Source organism: Trifolium pratense, linkage group LG7 (genome assembly GCF_020283565.1).
Source record: "Trifolium pratense cultivar HEN17-A07 linkage group LG7, ARS_RC_1.1, whole genome shotgun sequence".
Lineage (NCBI taxonomy): Eukaryota > Viridiplantae > Streptophyta > Magnoliopsida > Fabales > Fabaceae > Trifolium > Trifolium pratense.
The window spans coordinates 43,749,256-43,772,509 of NC_060065.1; the positions used below are offsets into that span (position 1 = coordinate 43,749,256).

Below are 23,254 nucleotides of genomic sequence, written 5' to 3' on the forward strand. Positions count from 1 at the left end.
TCCCCTTTATATATTGTTATAGATTATATATTGTTATAGATCAGATAGAAAAGTCTCTTTATTCAGTTTTTTTATGCCTAAAAAAAAATACTTTATTCTTTTTTATAATGAAAAAAAAACTTTATTTCATGACATCAAAATCACAAAATTGTATTCATTTCTTTCTTTTCTCAAGTGTCACAACTCACAAGACTAAACAGTCAGATTGATTCCAACACAAACATCTCTCTCTCTCTCTCTCTCTCTCTCTCTCTAGAAATGGCAGCAGCGATTCCTCTGAACGGAGTAAAGCTAGGGACGACATCATCTCAGGCGTATCTAGAAGGCAAGGCAGTGAAAGAAACCAAAGCTCTGATGGCGGAACTGTGTCGCCACTTCTACACTTTGGGATGGGTTTCAGGAACTGGTGGCAGCATCAGCATCAAGGTTCATGATGATTCCATTCCTAAACCTCAACAACTCATTCTCATGTCCCCTTCTGGTATTCTTCCTTATCATTTTCAGATTCATTTCGTTAATATTTACTTTCATTATAGTTTTTCTATTTTTTTGTGATTGTAAAGTGCCCATGAATTGTTTGATACAAGTGCTGTGTTAGATTTTTCTATGTTGTTGTTGTTGGGTATTGTTTTTTGGTTTAATTGGTACGCACTATCAATTGTCAATAGATTATGATTGTAGGATAATTGGTATGCACTCTGGGTTGGAGTAATTCTTGTACTCAATTGCAAAAGAGGTGGTTTGGGTAGTTCAACTGGTTTGAGCTAAGGGTTAAAGGTGTAAAAGGACCCGTGTTCAAGTTCCGGTCAAGGAGAAAAATACTGACATTAACAACTAATTACTGACTTTGGCCGTTTCAAAAAGCAATACTATTCTTTTTTATTATCCAAAAATATGAATTATCTGATAATGAAAAATGTTTGAATTTAATTATAGCTATCTTAAGTGTCATGTATATGATTGATTGTAACTAAGTGGTTGAACTGAAGTGGTTAATGAGTTTCAGTTGATGACGAATGTTTGGGAGAACACTAGTTGGAATCCTGGCTAGAATAATCCCTGACCATGCTTTATTTACCTCATGGCTGAATTCCGAATTATCAGGGTCTCTTTCTCTTAGAAATTGGAAAGTTCATATAAAAAAATAACACACACGCGACTGATTGTGATTATTTGATAATTTAGTATGTTATGATGAATTCAATTCAAGATGATTATCTATTACTAATTAAAAATCTGTGCTTTGCTCTCCTTTATTTAATTAAAATGTCACACTCTCCAAATTCAAAATAGTGAAGTGAAAAATTGTAAAGTGTACATGAAGTGTTTGATACAAATGCTATACTAGATTCTTCCATGCTGTTGAGTATTGTTTTTTTGATTTAATCGGTATGCATGCTAAATATAGACTTTTTACACACTCAATTAGTTTATATACGAATACGATTGATTGTGATTGCTTGATAGTGTAAAAAGTTTTACGCTGACAGTTATCAAAATCAAACTCATTATTTTTATTATGTTATGATGAATTTCAATTCAACATGATTATTTATTACTATTTAGAAATTTGTGCTTTTCTCTCCATTATTTAATTAAGATGTCACACTCTCCAAACTCATGTAGCAGCAATATGGTTTACTAGTATTAATTGGTTACACAATTAGGACTTGAAATGGCTTTATTTGCAAGCGAAAATGAAATTCCATTACGATCATGTATTGATCATTGTTTTTTTCTTTTTTTTTTTCCTGAAAAATATGTGCAGCTGTTCAGAAAGAAAGAATGGAACCAGAGGATATGTATGTGTTATCCGACAATGGGTCAGTTTTGTCTGCCCCATCTCCTAAACCTTATCCACATAAGCCTCCTAAGTGTACTGATTGTGATTCACTTTTCTTGAAGGTAAGTTTGGTTTCCCATTTTTTTTTTTGACAAACGGTTTCCCATTCTTTTAATTACTGTATTGTATGAGTTATGAGAGATAATGAATTATGAGTATTGAATTCACTTTATCGAATGAACTATTACAACAATAGAATAGATTAAATAGTAGCGGAAGTTAACTGATAAATTAACAGAAATCTAAGAAACTATTGTTAGTTTGTTACCATTAATAACAACATTAACAGATTTAAGCTAACACTAATGTTAACGGTAATACTGTGTGACATGATCCACTGCCTGGTATGCAACCTTAGTATTTTAAGAGATGGTTTTATATCCACAAAGTTAAAAATGACAGCTAGCATTATTTTCTGATTAAATTAGGATTTAATGATTATAATCACGTCTTTATTGACTGTATAGTTTATTTCCTAGAATAGGATTGTACTCTGTGTATATATACATCTTATGCATATGGAATAAAATATATCATTCAGCTAATTTCAATTCACAATTTTGGTTTTTATTGAACTACCAAATTTCTCAGCGGTGTCTCTTAAATTTTGGAGTAAGGGTCAATGGTATTGGATATTGGACTTGTGAATTATGATACTAATTTATCGTATATCTGTAACAATCAGTTGACAAGTGCTCTGTAGTATACCAATTACTTGACCCACATCTTCTAAATGCTATAATATCTGTATATCTTCACTTATACTAAGAAATAACTACTATTTGGTTATTGAATGGCATGGGTGTGAAATTTTAGTTTGGATAGTTTTTATGGAGTCAAATGTACTGCTATGACTGACCTTAGAAAGTAGAAAATCGCAATTCTTATGTGTTTTATTGATTTATTTATTTTTTTATTTATTTTTATCTTGCATAAATTAGCAATTGATATATGTTTCTTTCCCTTATAGGCATATGAAAAGCGTGATGCTGGTGCTGTTATTCATAGTCATGGGATTGAATCTTGTCTTGTAACGATGATCAATCCTTTTTCGAAGGAATTTCGAGTAAGTAAACATAGGTGCCCTTTCGTTTTGCAATCTTTTCATGTTGTGAGAAAGATTCACATTCAAAATGATGATACACAATTATTAATTGTTATTTGATCTTTGAGTGGGTTTTGAGATTGGTAATAGAACATGCAGCTGAGTGCAAAATATATTATCTTTGCTTGAGGGTAATACTATTTGTAAAATGCTAAATTCCAGCTAGGCAACCATCTATGAACGAGAGTCTCTTTATCGTACTTAAAGAATTGAAATGGACATAATATTAAAGTTCCTGAAATATGATCCATACTGCATGAGATATCCTTCTTGGAGGTGTAATTAGTTCTCTAATTGTGTTCTCCAGGCTCCAAAACTCAAGTTTTTAGAGGGAAAAATAGTGTGCCACTGAAAAGTAGTGAAAATGTGAAATAATTAACAGGAGAAAGTTTAAAGTAGAAATATTGACATGAGATGAACATTTTTCAGATCACCTCCGTCTTCTTTGAATATGCTTACTGGCTATTTTCTAAATCACGGTAACTTTCTTGAGAATTTTTGGCTTCTGTCTTGTGCACAGAGAAATTTATACACAGAATTGGAAAGCTTAGATCCAATTTGTTTTGAATAGAATTATTTTTGTTGTTGTGAGAGGGTGGATGTAGATGGCACCTGCCAACCTGCTACCTTGTGGCTTTGTTGTCATGCTGTCTGTTGATACTTTTTCGTAATCAAGAGTAGGATGGTGAATTTTGTGTTTTTACAGCTTATTACATATTGCTCTGAGAAAACTAAACATAGTTTTGAAATGGTTAATGTGCCTCCTTCACATTGTATATCTTGTTCCATGCTTTTCTGTTCTCTTCCTATTCTCATTGGATTCTGGTTGTCTTCACAATTGCAGATTACTCACATGGAGATGATAAAAGGGATCAAGGGGCATGGTTATTATGATGAACTAGTGGTCCCCATAATTGATAACACAGCCCACGAACATCAACTCACAGAATCTTTTGCTAAAGCAGTATGTTTCCTTCTAATAGTTCTGCATACATGTTATATATATGTTGGGATATAACTTGATTGTTCTATTTGTTCACAATTTGTAGATTGAAGAATACCCTAAAACAACAGCAGTGCTTGTTCGCAACCACGGGATATTTGTTTGGGGAGACTCATGGATCAGTGCTAAAACTCAGGTTTTTTATCTCCACAATCCCAAAGAAGATTGCAACAAAATTCACATAAGAATTAAGATGCATATTTGTGCACTCTGCATGGGCTTTCCATAAAATATAATTTTATGACATAATCTAAGATAATAAATTTATCCTACGAGAAAAACCAACATAATCTAACATAATATCAAAATATTATGATATACTTTCGTATATTCTAACAATTAACAGACTTTTTGGTAAATTGATGATATTTCTTCCAGTCTGAGTGTTACCATTACCTTTTTGATGCTGCTATCAAACTTCATCAAGTGGGATTGGACTGGTCGACTCCAAATCATGGCCCGATACTAAGTGCACGAAGGGGTTTAAGTATTGCTGGGGAGTCAAATCTGTCAACAAAGGCAAGGAAGGATAATGGTGATATTGATCCATCTCCAGTGAGCTCACATAATCCTCCTTTTTTGTTTAAAGCTTTTCATCAATACATTAGCGAGTATTTATGTTTCCTGAAATTTCATGAACCTAAGATCCTCTTTCCCCAACATACTGATAATGCTGACAAATCCTGCAGTTTTATCTTATAGTTTCAAATTAAATTTAATTATTTCAAATTAGATTGTTAATTATCCTCTCTATTTGGATTGCAGCGTTGCATTGTTCTTGACATTGAAGGAACTACTACTCCCATATCATTTGTTTCAGAGGTTCTCTTCCCATATGCCCGTGATAATGTTGGGAGGCATCTTTCTGCAACATACGATACCGCTGAAACTAAAGCTGATATCAAGTTGCTTCGCTCCCAAGTAAGATTTTATTTGGCTGTATGGTTAAGGCATTTATATTCCTGCAGTTGATCATATGGTAGGTCTTGAATGGTAGTAGTCCTGTTATGTGGAATGTTATCCCATATTGACACTGAAATGATATGTTGGAGATGAGAATTGAAGTTCAGTTTTAACTTTTGAAGTACAAAAACCTATGTTTATATCATCCCGGATCGCGGAGCGGCCAGCCCCAAAACTGGGATAGCGGCATCGCGGGTAGCGGGGAAGGCCGCTATTTCATTTTTTTTTTAAATTACATAAATAATACTATAAACATATAATTAATGTAAAATTAAACAAACATCTCAAAATCCATAAAACATTCATAAATTAAAAATTCAAAACACAAATCTCAAGTCTTGATCAAACATTACATCCAAATTACCAACAAAAGTCAAGCAAATAAAGAAGCATGAAAATATTCAAGTCTCCAACACTTAGATTAATAAAGTAACTAAAAATTAAAACTCTAGTTCATCATCAAAGTATAAGTCTAAAAATCATCCTCAAACTCATCTTCAACATAATCCCCATAGGCCTCCACCTCATTATCTTCAACATCACCTCCAATTTCTTCAGAGCAGAAAGACAGAAATAGAAAGAAACATAGAAGAAACAGAAGAATCAGAACAGAGCTTGGAGAAGTAGAGAAGAAACAGAACGAACATGGAGAAGAAACAGAGCTTAGAGAAGAAACAGAATCAGGTGAAGCTTTGATGAGTTGAAGTGGTCGAAGAGACGAGCTTTGATGATGGTGAAGCGGCGGATCGGTGAAAAGGTGATAGAATATGATGGTGAGAATGACGGTTAAGTGTGTTAACAACAAAGGACATGTAAAAAACCAATTGTGCCCTTACTAGAATCAGTCAAATTTCAAAAATACCCTTTAAAACCCACTAACATGAAATAGAAGTCCTGATCCACTGAGATCCGGGATCCGCTCCGCTCCACCGGGATCCCGCGGGATCAACTACACTGGATTATATCATTCAAATTTTCTTCAAGTTATCATAATTTGAGAAAATGGAGAATGCGCTATCAATTTTAAATTGTTTTACACTAACAACCAATTACAATTTGCCAACGCAAGAAAGAATCATGTAACTGCTTGTTATTTTAAAACTGTCAAAGATGATGTGGCAAAATGAAGAGTTGTTATTGGATGTTGGTGTAAAATAACTTTACACTAACAGTGCATGCCCATTAATCTCTTATAGTTTATACATGTTTTGGCATTTGTTAAAGGATAAAGTCAAATGAAAGTGTTCCATTCCATCAGAGTAAAGAGATAAAAGAAGAAAGTAGGACGCTGCCTCTCGAAAGGTAGTGCATTGTTATGAGTTCCCGTTTGGAGAGTCTCACCTAAAAAAGTGAAGCTTAAAAGTGTTAGATTTTTATATTGGGTCTAACTCATCCTTACAAAACCGGTCTGAAAGGTGAGGGGAGGGGTGTCGGTGCCATTTTTTAAAAACTCATTTAAGGCCTTATCTTTATTCAATGTGGGACTTTGATTTTTCCCAGTACCTCACCCCAAACACTATTGAACTTGGTGTGTGGTCCAATGGATAAGCTCTGATCTATGAAGCATGAACACCTCTATGATTAGGCGTGTCGCGGTGTCTGACACGTGTCGGTGTCCGACACTCATACGACACGTGTCAGATAGCTCATAGCGGTGTCGGAAAAAACTCAATTTTTCCTTTACATTGACACTACTTTGATCGGTGTCCGACACCTGTAAGACACTTGTATGACTCGTGTCGGACAAGTGTCCCAAATTTTTTATTTTTTATTTTTGCTTATGCACATATGAGACATATTTACAAGAGTTAAAGATGTGTCGAAACAACAACATTGATCAATGAGGGATTGAAAATATTACATTTTGATTACAATATTTTTAGTTTTTTCTATAGTAGATGGATAAATAAAGGTAAAATACTATCATATCTTGTTTTAAAGCTTTTTATAAGAAATAACTTGCTCAAATTAGATTTACATGTATATATTTTGATTCTCAGTTTATATGTTTTATAAATATGTAGCGGTGTAGGTGTCCTATATTTTTTACATTAGCGGTGTCGCGATGTCCGTGTCGCGGTGTCCGTGTCGAGTCTGTGCTTCATAGGCTCTGATACGATATTAGGTTTTTATTTTGTGTTTTTAAAAGTTTTATATGGAAACAAAAAACAATAACGTGACGTTTTTGTTATTATTAGTGGAATTAGCAAAGGGAAACAGTTTTTTTTCTTCAGGTTTGTAGTTCATATAATTTCAGTAATAATCACAAAAATGTTAGCTTGCTTTCATTTCAATTCCTTTTTTTTTTTTGCGTTTATAAAGAAATTTGTTAATATGAGTTATGACTTGTGGAGATTCGTCCTAATGTTTCTTATGTGAACTGAACTGTATGGTAATAATAGGGAAGTAGGGAATCCAGGGACCAGCCCACCTTCCTTAGTGCAATTTGTGTCCCAAACAAAAGGATAACAAGCTTTCACCAATTGACATATAGAAAGATTATTTATGTCACATTCAGATAATCTGCTGGTTGACTTCCTTTTGTTGCGATAACAGGTTGAAAGTGACCTTGAACAAGGGATTGTAGGTGCTGTGCCTATCCCCCCAGATGATGCTGGGAAAGAAGAAGTTATTGCTGCTATAGTTGCTAATGTGGATGCTATGATCAAAGCAGATAGAAAGATTACTGCCTTAAAAGAGTTGCAGGTAGTTAAGCCTAATATTGCAGACTTCTATCTGTTGAATTCATATTTTTTATATTGCTGACAATTAGCTATGCAGGGTCATATATGGCAAACTGGTTATGCGAATAATGAATTGGAGGGAATAGTTTTTGATGATGTACCCGAGGCTTTAGAAAAGTGGAATGCATTGGGCATAAAGGTTGTCTTTACTGATTATTAACTCTATACTTCTTTTCGGTTGCCTTGTTGACTTTCTATTGGATTGTCGCTTCTTTTTCCATGTATTCTGACCCTAGGCATCTTTGATGCATAAGCAAGATGCCAATGTTTGGTACAAGGGTCAGGGTATACCATGACCATAGGTTGATATTCCCTCGATTAGCTAAAAGGAAGAACATGTGTGGCTGTGTGAGTATATGATGCCTTTCCATAGCCATTAGAATTTAACCATTTGATTTGAATTTCCATTTATATTGTCTTACTTGTTCTCTTTCTATGTCCACTCTTTCCACTGGTTTGGTCTTAGGTGCCTAAAGTGGGCCCTTGGCTTTGTATGTCCCCACCGAACCAAAATTCCTTTGTAACACATGTTTAATACTGTCAGCCACCCATTACATCCTTATCTCCTTTATCCTACCATAATACCATTCCTTTTCTCTTTGTGTCACATGTTGACTTCTCAATGGACCCACTAAACTGGCATCACATGCCTACTATCAAGTTACCAAGGAATACGCATAAAAGAATTGGCCTGAAGAGACAGTTCCAGTCCAGCAATTATAACACAAAAAGACACAAATACCATACAGTATATATATAGTAATATTTTTTCTGGTGTTAAGCCACCGGTTGCCAAGGGAAAAGGGCCCTGGTAATCTGGAGTCCGGCCGCGAGGTAAGTAAAGTCTAGCCAAGAATTGTTCCTCCCAGAAATCAAACTCGGGTTCTCCCGAACAGTCCGTCCTAGGGGGAGTTCATATACCACTTGAGCTTAATCACTTGGTTTTTGGTGTATATATATAGTAATATGGTAAAACTATAAAATGCTTCATGGTTATAATACCCTTAAATTTAGTCCTCCCTCCGTTCCTTTTTAAATGTCACATAAGATACTGGTCAATTTGTCTCGACGAATATTTTCAAAATATAAACTTTTCATTATAATAGATAATTAAAGATATTAGAGATCAAAGTTGTGCATTGTCATGTCTTCTTCATGACATGGTCAAACCGTGACACTTAAAAAGGAACGGAGGGAGTATACAATTAATATTAATATATAATAATACAAATTGAAACGGACCTCTGTTATTCTTTTAAGTGTAAAATTACTCAACTCCTATCTCAGTCGGAGAATGAAACAACTTGAAGTTTGCCGAGAATGGACAACTGCATATAAAATGTGACGCAAACTTCAAGTTGTTTCATTCTCTGCTGTGCATTGTTATTTTCAGTTGGCCGAGAATGAAAGTTTGCGTCACATTTTATATGCAGTTTTTATCTGGTGTTTGAAGAGCATATTTTATTTCATTTTAATTACCTTTTCTGATCTATATGCAACAGGTGTACATATATTCTAGTGGTAGCAGGTTGGCGCAAAGGCTAATATTTGGAAAAACAAACTATGGGGACCTAAGAAAATTTCTATCTGGGTTTTTTGACACCACAGTGGGGTAATGCTTATATTGATGTTTCCCTTTGATGACTGTCTTAAGTTTCCCTATATTCATGCAAAACTCTTTTGTAGGAACAAGAAAGAGACACGAAGTTACGTTGAAATTTCTCAGTCACTTGGCGTAGATAAGCCATCAGATATTTTATTTGTCACTGATGTATATCAAGAAGCTACAGCTGCAAAGGCAGCAGGTATGAGCATTTTTTTCCGAATCTAAACCATCATTTATTTTTAGTTAAATTTTATCCAACAGTTATGAAACTTGTTATATTTTCAATAAGCTTTTTTTTCTTTTTCTTTTATCAATACATTTTCAGTAAGCCTAAAGTTTCACATGATTATAGCAACTTTTTTTTTAACTTGCAGTGAAGACAATATGAACTTAGTCCTTTATACTAAACTTAAAAGTTTAAATTATTATTATTATTTTTTTGGGTACAAAGTTTAAATTATTTTTACTATGGTAAACAAGAAAATGTCACATCATGATTTACATGAAATAGAAAATTGACATAAATTTGGCTCAGTAGATGCAATATACAGGCTTTGTAAACTTCATCCACTTATACACCAATTGCACCTATGCACAATGGACCGAACTTAATACAGCAAAACCAACTTGTAAGATGGAGAGTGCCCAAGTTTTATAAGCTCTTACTAGGCATGACATCTAGTCAATGTAGGACCTTTTCTTTTCAATACACCTCACGCTCCGCACTAATGAGTTTGGTGACTGAATAATATCGTCAGTGACTCAACAATGAATCTAGGATAAACTCCGATGTTATTTAGATTTTGAGCCAAGTTTAACCTCACAACAAAACTAGCTTGCGAGGTGAGAAGTTACCAAGCTTTATAAGCTTTTATTAAGTAGTATCTCTAGTCATTGTGAGACTTGAGTTTTTCACAATAGTTTGCATGTCTTTTTGGGCCAACTGCTGGCCAAAACCAAGATTTACCACCCTGCATAATTACTGATGGTGAATGAAAGCCTCCAATTGGTATGCTAAAAGGATTTTTTCTGGCGTTCCCCTGAGATTCATTTTATATAACAAAACTACGTTTTCTGTCTGCACATTGATTTGTGGACTATTGTTTCAGGTTTGGAGGTGATAATTTCGATTCGACCTGGAAATGGACCTCTCCCCGGACAGCATGGGTTCAAGACAGTCAAATCCTTTTCGGAGATCTAAGAGTAAAATTGCAGTCATCTTTGATGATATTAAACGTGATGATAATTAAGGACATTGTAACATTTACTTCTTAATATGAAATAATGTATGTCGAATTCAACAAGTTTCAGATTTAACTTGCTTATTTTCAAAAACAAAATGTAAATATAAATATGGTCATGTTGCATGCATTTCCATTAGCTAGCTTACATAAGGCACAGTCTTCTCCACATGAGGCATTCTTGATAGAAAAAATAAAAAGATTTACTTGTGAATCATCATGAGTCAAAAAGATTTGTTAGATTGTTGAAGACTTGTCATGGATATTGAAGGGGATGCTAATAGTGAGAGCGTTTTCTCAAACTGTAAATTATGTCAAAAAATGTTTGTTAATTTTATTTTGCTTTTAAATTTCAGGTTTATTATATTCTTAAAAATCAATATTTCAAATAATTTCTCTTTTTGCTTAAAAAAAAATTCTCTTTTATCTCTCGATATTAAAAAAGAAAATCATTTTATTCTTTTACATCAAAATTTATTTTTTCTGCACTCAACTGTTTTTTTTGAAACAGCTACATTTATATTACTTCACTTTTATAACAAATTAGAATTTTTTTTTATAATAACCGATTTTTTTAAAATTAAATTAGTTTGAATTAGTCGTTACTTTTTCTAAAAAATAATGCAATAGTCATACTTTGGTTAAGTCAAATGTCTTCTCTATGTATAATAGTTATTGTCTTATTATGTACTCCACATATGGTGAATGAGAAAAATACACCTGATATGCAGAAAAGGACTAACATCATGATTTCCAACTTTGAAAGAGTGTAAGTGGATTTTCACCTTGAAATTTAATCTCATATTGTCACAATGAATTTCTGACTATTTCTCTTATTATTAAAACTGTATGAGAGATTTTTGTCAAAAAAAATAAACTGTATTAGAGATTTTTCCAAAATTACTGATTTTTTTTTGATATATAATTACTGAATATTTTTGAAGAAACATAAATTAAAATTCCAAACTAAGATCTTTTTCAACATAAGGTATTCATTTCCCAAAAAAGAGCAATGCAATTTTCAGAAAAGTTTTACATCCCTCTTCTTAGTCTTACATTATGTTTGTTATGCCAAGATTGTTGAGGACAAAGTAATTGAACAAAGACTTAGTGTAACCTATGACCATGCTAGATGACAGACATACATAGATCTTGTGTTGATGCATATTACAGTGTATCATCGGACTCGATAGTTCTTGTGGCTGCTGTAGTCGGTAGATATAAATCGTTGGATAGAAATGAGACGAGTCGCGGTGATTTTAGCAAATTGAAATACTCAAAATCTAAACTATTTGATAGGAGTTTTCATGAATAGTTGAGATTATTGACCAAAGTGATAACTGAAGAAATTATTAAATCCATTTTCATAGAAAATATACACCACTTAGAATATTGTTATTTTTGCTTCAAAGAAAAGAATATTTGTTATTTTTGCATGACTTTTTCTCTTCTGCCGTTTATCTTGAACTTTGAATGAGTTATTTTTATTGGGGGCATTAAATTTAAATCAATTTTTTTTACACATGGGGCATTAAATCATAAAGACTAGTAGAAGATTCGGATTCAACAAGAAATTCAATTATTCAAATACACCAAAACAAAGTCATTGTCAAATTAAAATAGGTAGCTTTCAATTTTTTCATTCATTGACTAGTGTAGCATGTTCTAACAAGACAACCCTCCAAAACATTGTTATCACAACCCCATTTCCCTTAAGACTTGTTTGATCCTCCATTGCTCACATTTCCCTTTTTTCTATTTGCATCAATAAATTATTTAAAATGGAAAATATTTTTTTTTCTTCTCATTACTTCTCATTTCCACATATAACATGGAGAGTAACAAACAACATGCCTAAATTCAAGTAACAATTCAGCTTGATGCATATGGATTCATTTATAAAGTGCTTATTATATTTGCTTGAATAAGTAAAAGTTCATTCTAAGCATGTGGTCATTGCAACATGCTCTTTTCACAAACCAACTAATTAGCTCCTATCTTAGTCAAAAAAGTTGTGTCACATGTAATATATATAGATTTGAATTTGGTGCATCAGCTATGTCACACACGTTTCAATCTCAATCGTCCGATCTTAAACTAACAGTCAAAATCATCTAAAATGAATTTTATTACTATTGTATAATGTAACTTGTCTGATACGTGATTTTCTGACCGCATGGAATCTAGATTCGAAATATGTAGAAGATATTTGAACTTTGAAGTTGCATAAAAACTTGAAAAGTAAAAGATATTGGCGGTTTTATTGTTCAATGCATCACCAACAATAGGTACCAACCAAGATGTACCTAAATGACAAAGCAAAGTCTAAAAAGGAGGAAGAAAAAGAAAAAGGGTAGTGGTCTTCACGTTTTCTCTGCTTTTGTAATTTACATTTTGTTTCTTTTTAGCCTCACTTTCTCTTAGCAAAGATGATTGTAAACAAAAGTTCCACTTTCTCTCTAATCTTATCTTTCTCTCTTTGTCATTTTGTCAACCCTACTATGCTTCTCATTCAATCCAAGTAAATTTAAATCAATTAAACAATGAACAAAGAGAGTGAAAATTGAAAACAAGAGAAAAGAACCATTTTTTGTTGATTCAAGTTTATAAATATAAAATATAGTTGGTAATCACATAGAACTTTTATTACTATGTTGTATGATTAAATATTCCATTCAAGAGCACATAGTAAAAAAGATTGAAAAATAGAGATATACAATTCTACTATGTCACATCATAAAAAAAGATTTTTCTTAAAATAGATAAATTTTAGTATTCACTGAATCATTTTAACAGATATAAAATATATTGCTAAGACTTTTCGATACTAAGTTTTTTTTTCCTTCTACTTTGATTATATCGATCACTACTACTACTTTAGCCTCTTTTGTAAGCAAAAATTGCTTTTTGCACGCTTATTAAGGAGTATCTTTTTTGTCTTAATTTCATGTGATATTTCAATATTAGATGCAAGATTTTAAAAAACAGAACCGACATCAAGGTGTTTGATATCTTCATAACTACAATTTCAACCGGATTGATTATTTTTTACTGTAATTTTCCATATGATGGTCACCTATATTAGATGTGGAACTACCGTGAGTTTGGGGATGCAAAGTCAACATGAGTGATTTTCATGTCCATTGTGAGAATTTTCATTTCCCTAGTACTACTATAAGGAAACAGTCACTTAGTACAAAAATTCTTTTTCATTGAATGATTGCATAATACTAAAGGAATGTTTATGATCAACAGTTCAACACAAACATAGATCCTATAATAGAAAATACAATTTTGTGATCAACACACATACTTATAGGTCCCTTGTCTAGATTGTAAGAAGTACAAGTTGGTAACATTGTGCATAAATGTTCTTCACTAAAAAAGGATGCAAAGAAAGAAAAGTCTTTAATTTGTTTTACTTCTTCATCAGAAAGGGATATTGAAATATATGGTTTTTCTTCAAATAGGAGTAATGGAAAAAAAAAGAGAAAAAGAAAAACCAAAACATATGATCATATATATAAGAGAAAAGGGTCATGGTAATCCGAAGTTCAACTCAGGTAAATTCTGATGAACGATTGTTTCTGTCGGGATTTAAACTCAATTATTCGAATTTGATTATAATTGAGGCTAATCAACCACTTTGAAAATTGATTAAAGTGGCATAACCAATAACCAAGAAGATGGACCCCCTCAACCTTAACCAAGTTAAACACCCCACCTTCTTGTTGGTGCAGCTTTATGTGATGATGACAACATAGTACATGGTTTTGTTAAGTTCTTCTTAAGACTGATTTCCAGTACAATGTGTCAGTGTCCCCTCCAAGCTTCCTTATTTTCTCAAAAGAAAAAAAAAATCACTTTTCTTCTCTTTGCCTTCTTTGGATTCTATTCATCTCTCAATCAAACACAACTTCACATGTGGATGTGGTAGGTGTGAAACATGAATCACACACAAACAAAACACTTTGTAGAAATCTTATTCATTGAATTCATCATAAGATAATGAATTAAGACAAGACATCTCATCTTATGATTAATCCTAAGATGTGATTTTATAACAAAAATAACAATTAAATAACTTAATAAAATATAAGAAAAACAAAAACAAATTATAAACAAAATTCATTAGACAAAGAGAATTTTTTTCTTCTTCTTTCATTTATGGAAAGGTAAATGATAGCAAATATTTGGAAAAGTTGAAAACAAAATTAACATGAGAGAATTAAAGATTATCTTAACCATTTCATGATTAAGATTAAGAAATCCACTTTTACAAATTAAACCAAGCTATGTATTTGTACCTTGTTGTAATTTTGAAATTGAAATGATTCAAATTTCAAAACCCATGTAGTAAATTTCTCAATCTAAATGACCCACATAGCAAGTTTCAATCTTTTACACAACAATCAATTCTTTCATCCTCAAGAACTTGATTGTGAAACTCTAGGTGAAGAAACAGGGAACAGAGGTAGAAGCTGTGGCTCTGCATCTCTTGGTGTAGTAATAGGAGAGGGGTGTAAATAGTAACCTTTTTCAGCTATAGCTTTGTCTTCTTCTGATGAATTTCCTAATGAAGGTGAAGATTTATCAAAAGCATCATCGTTTAATGGTGTTACAGGACTAAGAGCAAGTGAAGGAAAATCAAGCAAACTTGGAGAAAGAATCTCTTGTTGATGATGTTGTTTTCTTGGTGATGAGAAATTAGAATTCTGTGAAAAATTTGGCATCAGAGTATTGAGCATAAGAACACTGTTCTTAAGACTGTTCCTTCTTTCATATAATTTGAAACCTTGTTTCTTTGGTGCTGTTTTGATTGGTGGGATGTTAAAGTTTCTTGTTTGTTGAGGTAGATCTTGATGTTGTTGATGATGTTGTTGATGTTTTGTTGTTGGTGTTGTTGGTGCTGTTGTTGGTGTTTCTGATGAACCTGTTAACATTTGAACTACTTGTTTGAAAGTAGTTGTATCAGCTTGAACAAAAGTTGTTGGATAAGGATTTGAATCAGATCTAGGGATTGTTTTTGGAGTGAGAGGTGGTGTTGGAATTTGGATTCCATTGCTATTGGAATTGCTGCTACTCATGCAATTACTTACATTGCTTTTTGGTGAGTTCATTGGAGATGGATTTTCTCTTTCATGATGAAATCTTGAGGTGATTTCCATTGATGAAGGAGGGAGAGATATTTCTCTCTTTTTCTCTCTCTCTCTCCTTGAAACCAAAAAAAATTGAGAAATATCAAGGGAGAGAGGAAAGAGAGGAAAAAAGGGTGGGGTTGTTTGGGTGGAGATTGGACAAGAAATGTGAAAGAGTGAAAAACAAGGTTTTGAGGAAAGAAAGAAGGTGTGAGAGTTGGAGGGTGAGAGTTGCTTATTGTGCCTTTGTTTTGTTTTGTTGTGACTCTTCTATTTCTATATACTATTTTCATTTTCTCTTGTGTAATACTATTCAAACTTTTCATTTTCTAATCAAGGGTTGATATTGATCTTTAGAATCGGAAACGGATTTCACGCCGTGTACAGTTGTAATCGATTACAGTTCTTTGATCATGAATCAATGACAGAGATTGTTTTGTATAGATTTTATAAAGATGTAATATCAATCGACTGATCTTAAATTAATGGCTCAGATTCATTTTTGCGAAAACTGTGGGATATGTTTACAACATGGGATCCTGGTCTGTTTAGAATCCGCTTACACCTGTTGTGACTTACTAAGCTCATGAGATTCTCTTTAATTTTTTTTTTATTTCTCTTTAATCTTTTAACTAGATGTTCTTTGTGTGCTATTGTAGAGATAAATCCATTGGTTTTATTTTAGAATTTGTGTAGTCAATAGTTTTAAAAAATAAAAAAAAATGATATTTTCAAAATAAAACCTACCCATTTTTATTTTCTTAACCGGTATCCCGAAAGCAGTGCAGTGTGACTCTTAATTTCCTTAATTATGTTCAAGCTTTGAGGAGTACTCTTTTGTCTTAACTCTTTATAAAGTTAGTCCAAGTTCATCAATTAATTTTCGTAATTTTCTTTTCTTCCACTTTCTTTCCATCATACCAAACGGATTAGAGTTTAATTCAAATTCAAATTCTCTCGAATAAATTTATATTTAGATGAAATTCATTAACCACTTAAATATAATCACTTAATTCTCTTTAATTTTAAATATGAGAGAATATGTCTCTTAATATTTTTTTTATTTGTCCATATGTATAAAATTGAATTTCTCCATGTTTTAATTTGGTGGGGTTTTGGATTTTGGTTGGCTAGAGAAAAAAAAAAGCACTCAAACGGTTTTGGGACTTATAAAGACAGAAAGCAAGAGAATTGAGAATAGTAAGCAATGACAATGAGAAATTGAGAATAGTGATTTAATTATTATTTTTTGTTTAGTCATAATTTTGGCGTTTAAATATAAATGTGGCATTGACTTCAGAGCCAAACCACAAAGACTAATGTATACTTTTTTTTTTTTTTTTTTTTTTTTTTTTTTTTTTTGAAAACTGAAAAATATTATTGAAAAGCAAATTATGATACACTGTATACTAGTTTGATGGGATTGGTGATAAATAAGTTTTGATGAGAACACCAATTATTATAATTATTTATTATTATTATTACTCCCGGTTCTTTTTATAAAAACAATTTGAAAAAATTACACATACCAAAGAAATACATTGTACATAGTTATTTTCATTTAATACTATTATAAATTTTTATGTATACCCTTATTTAATTACTCTTAATTTAACTAAATTACTTATTTTTAATATTCTCTCTCATAATAAATAAGGGCATAAGTAAAATTAAATATTTAAAACATTTGAAAATTGATCAAAATTTCTTATAAAAAAAAAATGACCAATATTTTTTCCCAAATTATTTCTTATAGAAAGCACCGGAGCGAGTATTATTATTACTATTATTCATTTGAGTCTTAGATTGTGGCTTTTGTAATAGAGCGTGTACATCACGTACAAATCATGTTATGAGTATGGACAAGCTCTACCATACATACACAACTATGTAACCATGACAACAGAAAGATAGATATATTACTATAAGAGGATGATGCATGAATTAATTTTGTATAAGAATTCAAACTATGGAAAGTATTTTTTATTTTTATTTTTTTGCATATTTTTATGTCAATTTAATACTATATCAAGTACTTCATCTATTTTACCAGATTATTATACTAGCAGATTAATGATGTATACATCTTGTATATATATACTTGGTGCTTAAAAAAAAGTTAAATAATACTTGGAGTGTGCTAAAAGTCGCATATCATTCTTACATATAATGGTTATAATATGCAACTAGGTTGACCTTAATTTGCATATGCAGTTTTGGAGGAAACTTTCTCAATACATTTATTATTTAAAAAATAGAAATGTGTTTATCATGAGAATCGAACACAAAACACTTGATGTGAATAAAGTCGCTCAACTACTATGACATGTAAACCGATTGTGATTAAAATTATGTCCTCAAGGTAATAAACATCCATATTGTGGAATCAATTATCATCAATCAAATAGAAAAGTTTTCATATGACAATTAAGCACCATCAATTTCCTTTGCGCAACATTTCATAGGACAATTAAGTGGGTTAATTTTCTTATGATAATAAAAAAAATGGGAATTCTTATCTATTAGAATTATTATAGTTTTATCGTAAAAAAAATGCAATCTCCCAATATATCTTTGTATGGATTGACGTACTGACGAGTTTGGCTGATAGCACAGTCATTGATGCAGATGGTTATCCAGTTTATAGGAGAAGAGATAATGGTGTTTCAATCATAAAGGATGAAAACTAGTAGATAATCATTTTGTTGTCCCTTATAATCGCCAGTTGCTCTTAAAGTATAATGCTCATATAAATGCTGAGTGGTGTAACCAATCACAGTTCATAAAGTATCTTTTCCAATATGTCAACAAAGGATCTGATCATGTTACAACGACATTTTATAGCGCAGACAGGGGAAAGAATGATGATATATGTCTTGATGAGATTAAAATGTACTATGATTGTAGATATCTATCGGCATGTAAGGCTGCTTGGAGAATTTTTTCTTTTGACGTTCATTATAGAGAACCGTCTGTTGAACGTTTAAGTTTTCACTTGAAAGGTGAAGAACCAGTTGTATATGAAGACCATGAAGCAACAAAAGATGTGTTAAATAAGCCATCTATTCACAAAACCAAATCTTTAGCTTGGATGAATGCAAACAAAAAATATCCAGAAGCACGTGAACTAACATACTGTCAATTTCCAACAAAGTTTGTGTGGAAGAAAGATGGTCGTTTCTGGTCTTCCCGTCAGAGAGGTTTTTCAATATTGGTAGAATTCATTATGTCCCACCAGGTTCTGGTAGGAAATTTTATTTAAGGATATTGTTGAAATTACGTCAAAGGACCCACTTATTACGATTATATCAAAACAATAAAAAATGTATGGTACAAAACATTCAAGGAAGCTTGCTACGCAATGTGATTACTTGATGATGATAAGAAATATATAGATGGAATCAAAGGGCAGGGCATTGGGGCACAAATTTTTTTTAAGAAGATTATTCGTTATTTTGTTGATATTCAAACAGTTATCTAGACCAGAGATTGTTTGGACCAACACTTGGGTTTTATTGAGCGATGACATATTACACCGACAGAGACAGATTTTACGAACCCCAAGTAAAAAGTTATTAATTTTCATTTGACATCATCATTTATTTGTTTATCGATATATGAAGTTATCTTTCATCTGTGATAATTTGGACCAAAATAAAAAAAAATAAAAAAACAAGTGAGTTGAATGCAAATTTATAGATAATAACATCATCTGTAATAATTTGTTTCTCCATAAACAAATTCCCAAAGATTCGATTTATTTATAATAAAAATTTGACATGATCGCTTTATTGTTTATATATATATATATATATATATATATATATAGGTAAAAAAAGAGTTATTTATATAAAAATACATTTATATGATATAGTTGGTTTATTTAATTTAGTTTTGAGCGATGATCAAATAAAGAGGTACGCACTTGCAGAAATTGAGAAATTGCTCCAAAGTAATTGTGCCAGTCTAGAGGATTATCCACCAATGCCTCGGGCTGATAGCGAATTGTTGATGACGTCTTCGATTGATGACAGACAAAAGTTGATGGAGGAACATGTTCAATTGATGTCAATAATCACTTTGAGCAGATGAGCGTATATGATAAGATTATGACAAGGGCGAATGAAAATAAACTGGAGCTTTTTTTCCTTTACGGCTATGGTTGAAAAGGTAAGAGTTTTATTTGGAGAGCTTTATCCGCTGTATTTCGATCAAGAGCCGATATTGTTTTAAAGGTTGCATCAAGTGGTATTACAACACGGTTATTACCTAGCGCAAGAACTGCACATTCCAGGTTTTGCATTCCCATAAATGTGGATGAATACTCTAGTTGCGCTATTCATCCTAACAGTCATTTAGCACAATTGATTACCAAGGCAAGACTCATTATATGGGACGAAGCTCCTATGATCCACAAACATTGTTTTGAGGCAGCTGATCGCACCTTAAGCGATATTCTTACACCTTATGTTGCGGGCAATAAATACATTCCTTTTGGGGGAAAAGTTCTAGTATTTGGTGGTGATTTTCGACAAATTCTACCGGTCATACCCAAATGAACTAGGCAAGCAATTGTAAATGCTAGCATTAATTCATCCAAAATTTGGAATCACTGCGAAGTATTATCATTAACCACTAATATGAGACTTTTGCATGGTAGTGTTGATCAGGATCTACATGAAAGGAAAATGTTCTCAGATTGAGTTTTGGGAATTGGTGATGGAAGTATTGGAGACTAGAGACAGAGATGATGTTGACATCACGCTGCATATTCCAGATGATGTTATGATTCCAAGCTCAGATCATCCTATTGCCTCGATTGTTATTGCCATATATCCATCTATATTTGATAATATGAAAGATCCTTCATTTTTTCAGGATAGAGCCATATTGACTCCAAAAAATTCAATTGTTGACTTGATTAATGAGTACATGTTGTCATTGATAGATGCTGATGAGAAAGTATATTTGAGCTACGATTCTCCAGATAGTGATAACTCTGGTTTCGACAGGCCGAATAATATACACACTTCGAGTTTTTAAATACAATTGTCTGTTCGGGCCTTCCAAATCACAAGTTAATATTGAAAGTTTGAGTTCCAATTATGTTATTGAGAAATATTGACCCGTGCGAACGCACAGGCATGGTGACTAGTTCATTACTATTGCTGTTAACTTTGACTAGAGCCAAATGGGTCAAGATCCATGTTCTAAATAGGTTCAAGTTCAATTCAATGTCAAGCTCGACCCAAAAGTACACTGGCCCAAAACCATGTGTCCTCTCTAATGGCCACAAAAACTATCATTTATGTAACGGTTGACATCGGAATGATTGTCATTTACGGTCAATTATGATTTTTCGGTCGTTATTTCGATAACTATTAATAGCGAGGACGCTAAATTCGTTCTCACATTTATTGTCTTGGCTCTGCATTGGAGACTATATATATCATTCTCGTACAAAAAGACCGGATACGATTCATTCTATCTCTAAAACCTTTGCTTTACGTAAAAACTGACTTGCCAAAACTTCACTTCTTATGTTATTGCTTCAGGTTGGAACTAGCCAAAACTTCGCACTCTACTTCATGAGAGCGTTTTCTCCCTAATAGTCACCACTCTCCCTCCTCAAATGGCACTCACGATTTCTCAAGATGGAACTTATCTAATGATGGGAACTTTCTTTTTTAAATATGCTTATGATTTTCTTTCCAATAATCTTATTATTACCAGTTCGAACATTGATCCCCTCTTTCAATATTGGTGTGGATATGGCATGACCCTCAAAGAAAAGTCTGCCTTTTGATAAAATAGCTTATAAAAATACAATTTTCACTACTAGTGTGAACTTATAAAATAGCATAAAACCTAATTTATATTGCATAAAACTGTTTGCATAAGCTCAAAAATAAGTTAATCCAAAAGAACCTTTGATGACAAATCATATTTTGACACAAATCTCCACAATATAGTGTATAACTTTGTTCATGTCATTAGTATTTAGTAAAACGTGTACCATATTACTTTGTTCATGTCATTAGTATTTAGTAAAACGTTTACCTCAAACTCTTACTTTTGAAACCGGGAGAAAGAATGGTGCATTGCCTGGCAACCTCCCCATGATAATTTCTAGAAGCTTAATATTGATGGTTCTCACCAAACCACTAATAGATCAATTGCTTATGGTAGATTAATTAGAGACTCCGTATGTAATTTCATCAAAAGATTCTATTGCAATTTAAGAACACGTACTCTCATCTTTGTCGAGCATGTAATTTCATCAAACGATCTGTTTTATTTATCTTCCTGCACTTAATTTAATTTTAACTTGTCTATTGTGCTCTGTACTGGTACGAGATGTTGTAGCATCTTTCACAACATCTTTCCACCAGCCTGCCAAAATTTCACATAGATTTGAGATTATTCTTTCATGTATTGAACTTTTAATAATTAATGAAATACAGTAAGTTTGTTTGGTTAAAAAAAAAAAAAAAACTTTGGTTTGAAGCTCGGTAGAAATTTATCAATTCACTCTCTTGTCGTTGAAGTAGACTTTCAAATGTCGTTAGCATAATATAAAAGGGTATTTTATCCACTGTTTCTCTCCAATATTTGTAGAGAAGCTTGTGTTGAGCTTATAGTTGGTCTAATGTGGATTCTCCTCGCCCTCTATTAATTAGTCTTATAAAGTTACACTTTGATGTAATGAGATGCAATATTCTTAGACTTGTTCCTTAGTTTCTTTTATAAAAAAGGAACAAAGTTCAGACCGAATCTTATAACCTAACAATTTTGTTATTTTTTTTGGTTAGTTGAGTTAAAATTTATCAACAATTAATATCTCATTTTAATTATTTGTAGTTTATTGGTAATATGTGTGCGCTTAAATTGAGATGTAATCCTTACTTATACTACTCCCTCCGGTCCTTTTTATAAGGAACACTTAGGGCAAAAAATTTGGTCCTTTTTATAAGAAACTTTGACCAATTTTCAAATGTTTTAAATATTAAATTTCACTTATACCCTTATTTATTATGAGAGAGAATTTAAAAATAAGTAAATTAGTTGAATAAAGAGTAATTAAATAAGGGTATATATAGAATAAATTTAAATTTATAAGAGTATTAAATAAAAATAATTATGTTAAATGTAATTCCTTGGTCTATGTGATTTTTTTAAATTGTTCCTTATAAAAAGGACCGGAGGGAGTATATTCTCAAAGATAAGATGGACGAGACTTTTGATTGCAACGAAGGAGTTGACAAAATTCTTAAGTATGTAAAAAATTCAATTTGTACCTATTTTCTTCAAAGATTTCATAGCAATCAATTTTTTTTTCTCCCACAAATAGCAAACATGATATACTTTTAAAAGATATTTAAAATTCTAACGACGATGACTCCTAACCCTGAAAATAGAAGCTGAAGGTGCTCCTCGTCCTTGCGACGGCGGCTTGAGTTAGAACCCCGATCATTAGTTAAATAAAAAAAAAGAAGATAAATATGAGTTGGGTTAGAACCCCGATATTTCCACTATTCCACCTTAAAAAGAAAAATTCTAATAATTAGACTACTTGAAAAATATATATATATATATATATATATATATATA

The 23,254-nt window shown here is 32.1% G+C and overlaps 2 protein-coding genes and 1 pseudogene across 2 annotated transcripts; 2 read left to right on the forward strand and 1 right to left on the reverse strand.

Annotated features, from left to right (window-relative positions):
• The first annotated feature begins 103 nt into the window (after nt 1-103).
• Nucleotides 104-10,807, forward strand: LOC123895152 (probable bifunctional methylthioribulose-1-phosphate dehydratase/enolase-phosphatase E1). The gene is made up of 12 exons (XM_045945376.1): nt 104-481; nt 1,769-1,905; nt 2,814-2,909; nt 3,793-3,912; nt 3,998-4,087; nt 4,330-4,506; nt 4,717-4,872; nt 7,471-7,620; nt 7,696-7,797; nt 9,161-9,270; nt 9,345-9,463; nt 10,374-10,807. The coding sequence occupies exons 1-12, from the start codon at nt 259-261 to the stop codon at nt 10,463-10,465; spliced, it is 1,572 nt and encodes a 523-aa protein (XP_045801332.1). The 5' UTR covers nt 104-258; the 3' UTR covers nt 10,466-10,807.
• Nucleotides 10,808-14,636: 3,829 nt separating this feature from the next.
• Nucleotides 14,637-16,080, reverse strand: LOC123895153 (VQ motif-containing protein 4). Its single transcript, XM_045945377.1, has one exon. It carries the CDS (start codon nt 15,671-15,673, stop codon nt 14,933-14,935), a length of 741 nt encoding a protein of 246 aa, XP_045801333.1. The 5' UTR covers nt 15,674-16,080; the 3' UTR covers nt 14,637-14,932.
• Nucleotides 16,081-17,994: 1,914 nt separating this feature from the next.
• LOC123896463 lies at nt 17,995-20,964 on the forward strand (annotated as a pseudogene).
• Nucleotides 20,965-23,254: the final 2,290 nt, after the last annotated feature.

What these genes read in the sequence shown, in the direction of transcription:
- LOC123895152 (XM_045945376.1), top strand. Translation starts at nt 259, where the DNA reads ATGGCAGCAGCGATTCCTCTGAACGGAGTAAAGCTAGGGACGACATCA. An exon ending in CATTCTCATGTCCCCTTCTG is followed by an intron (nt 482 to 1,768) that starts GTATTCTTCCTT and finishes AAATATGTGCAG; the next exon opens with CTGTTCAGAAAGAAAGAATG. An exon ending in GTGATATTGATCCATCTCCA is followed by an intron (nt 4,507 to 4,716) that starts GTGAGCTCACAT and finishes TTTGGATTGCAG; the next exon opens with CGTTGCATTGTTCTTGACAT.
- LOC123895153 (XM_045945377.1), bottom strand. Translation starts at nt 15,673, where the DNA reads ATGGAAATCACCTCAAGATTTCATCATGAAAGAGAAAATCCATCTCCA.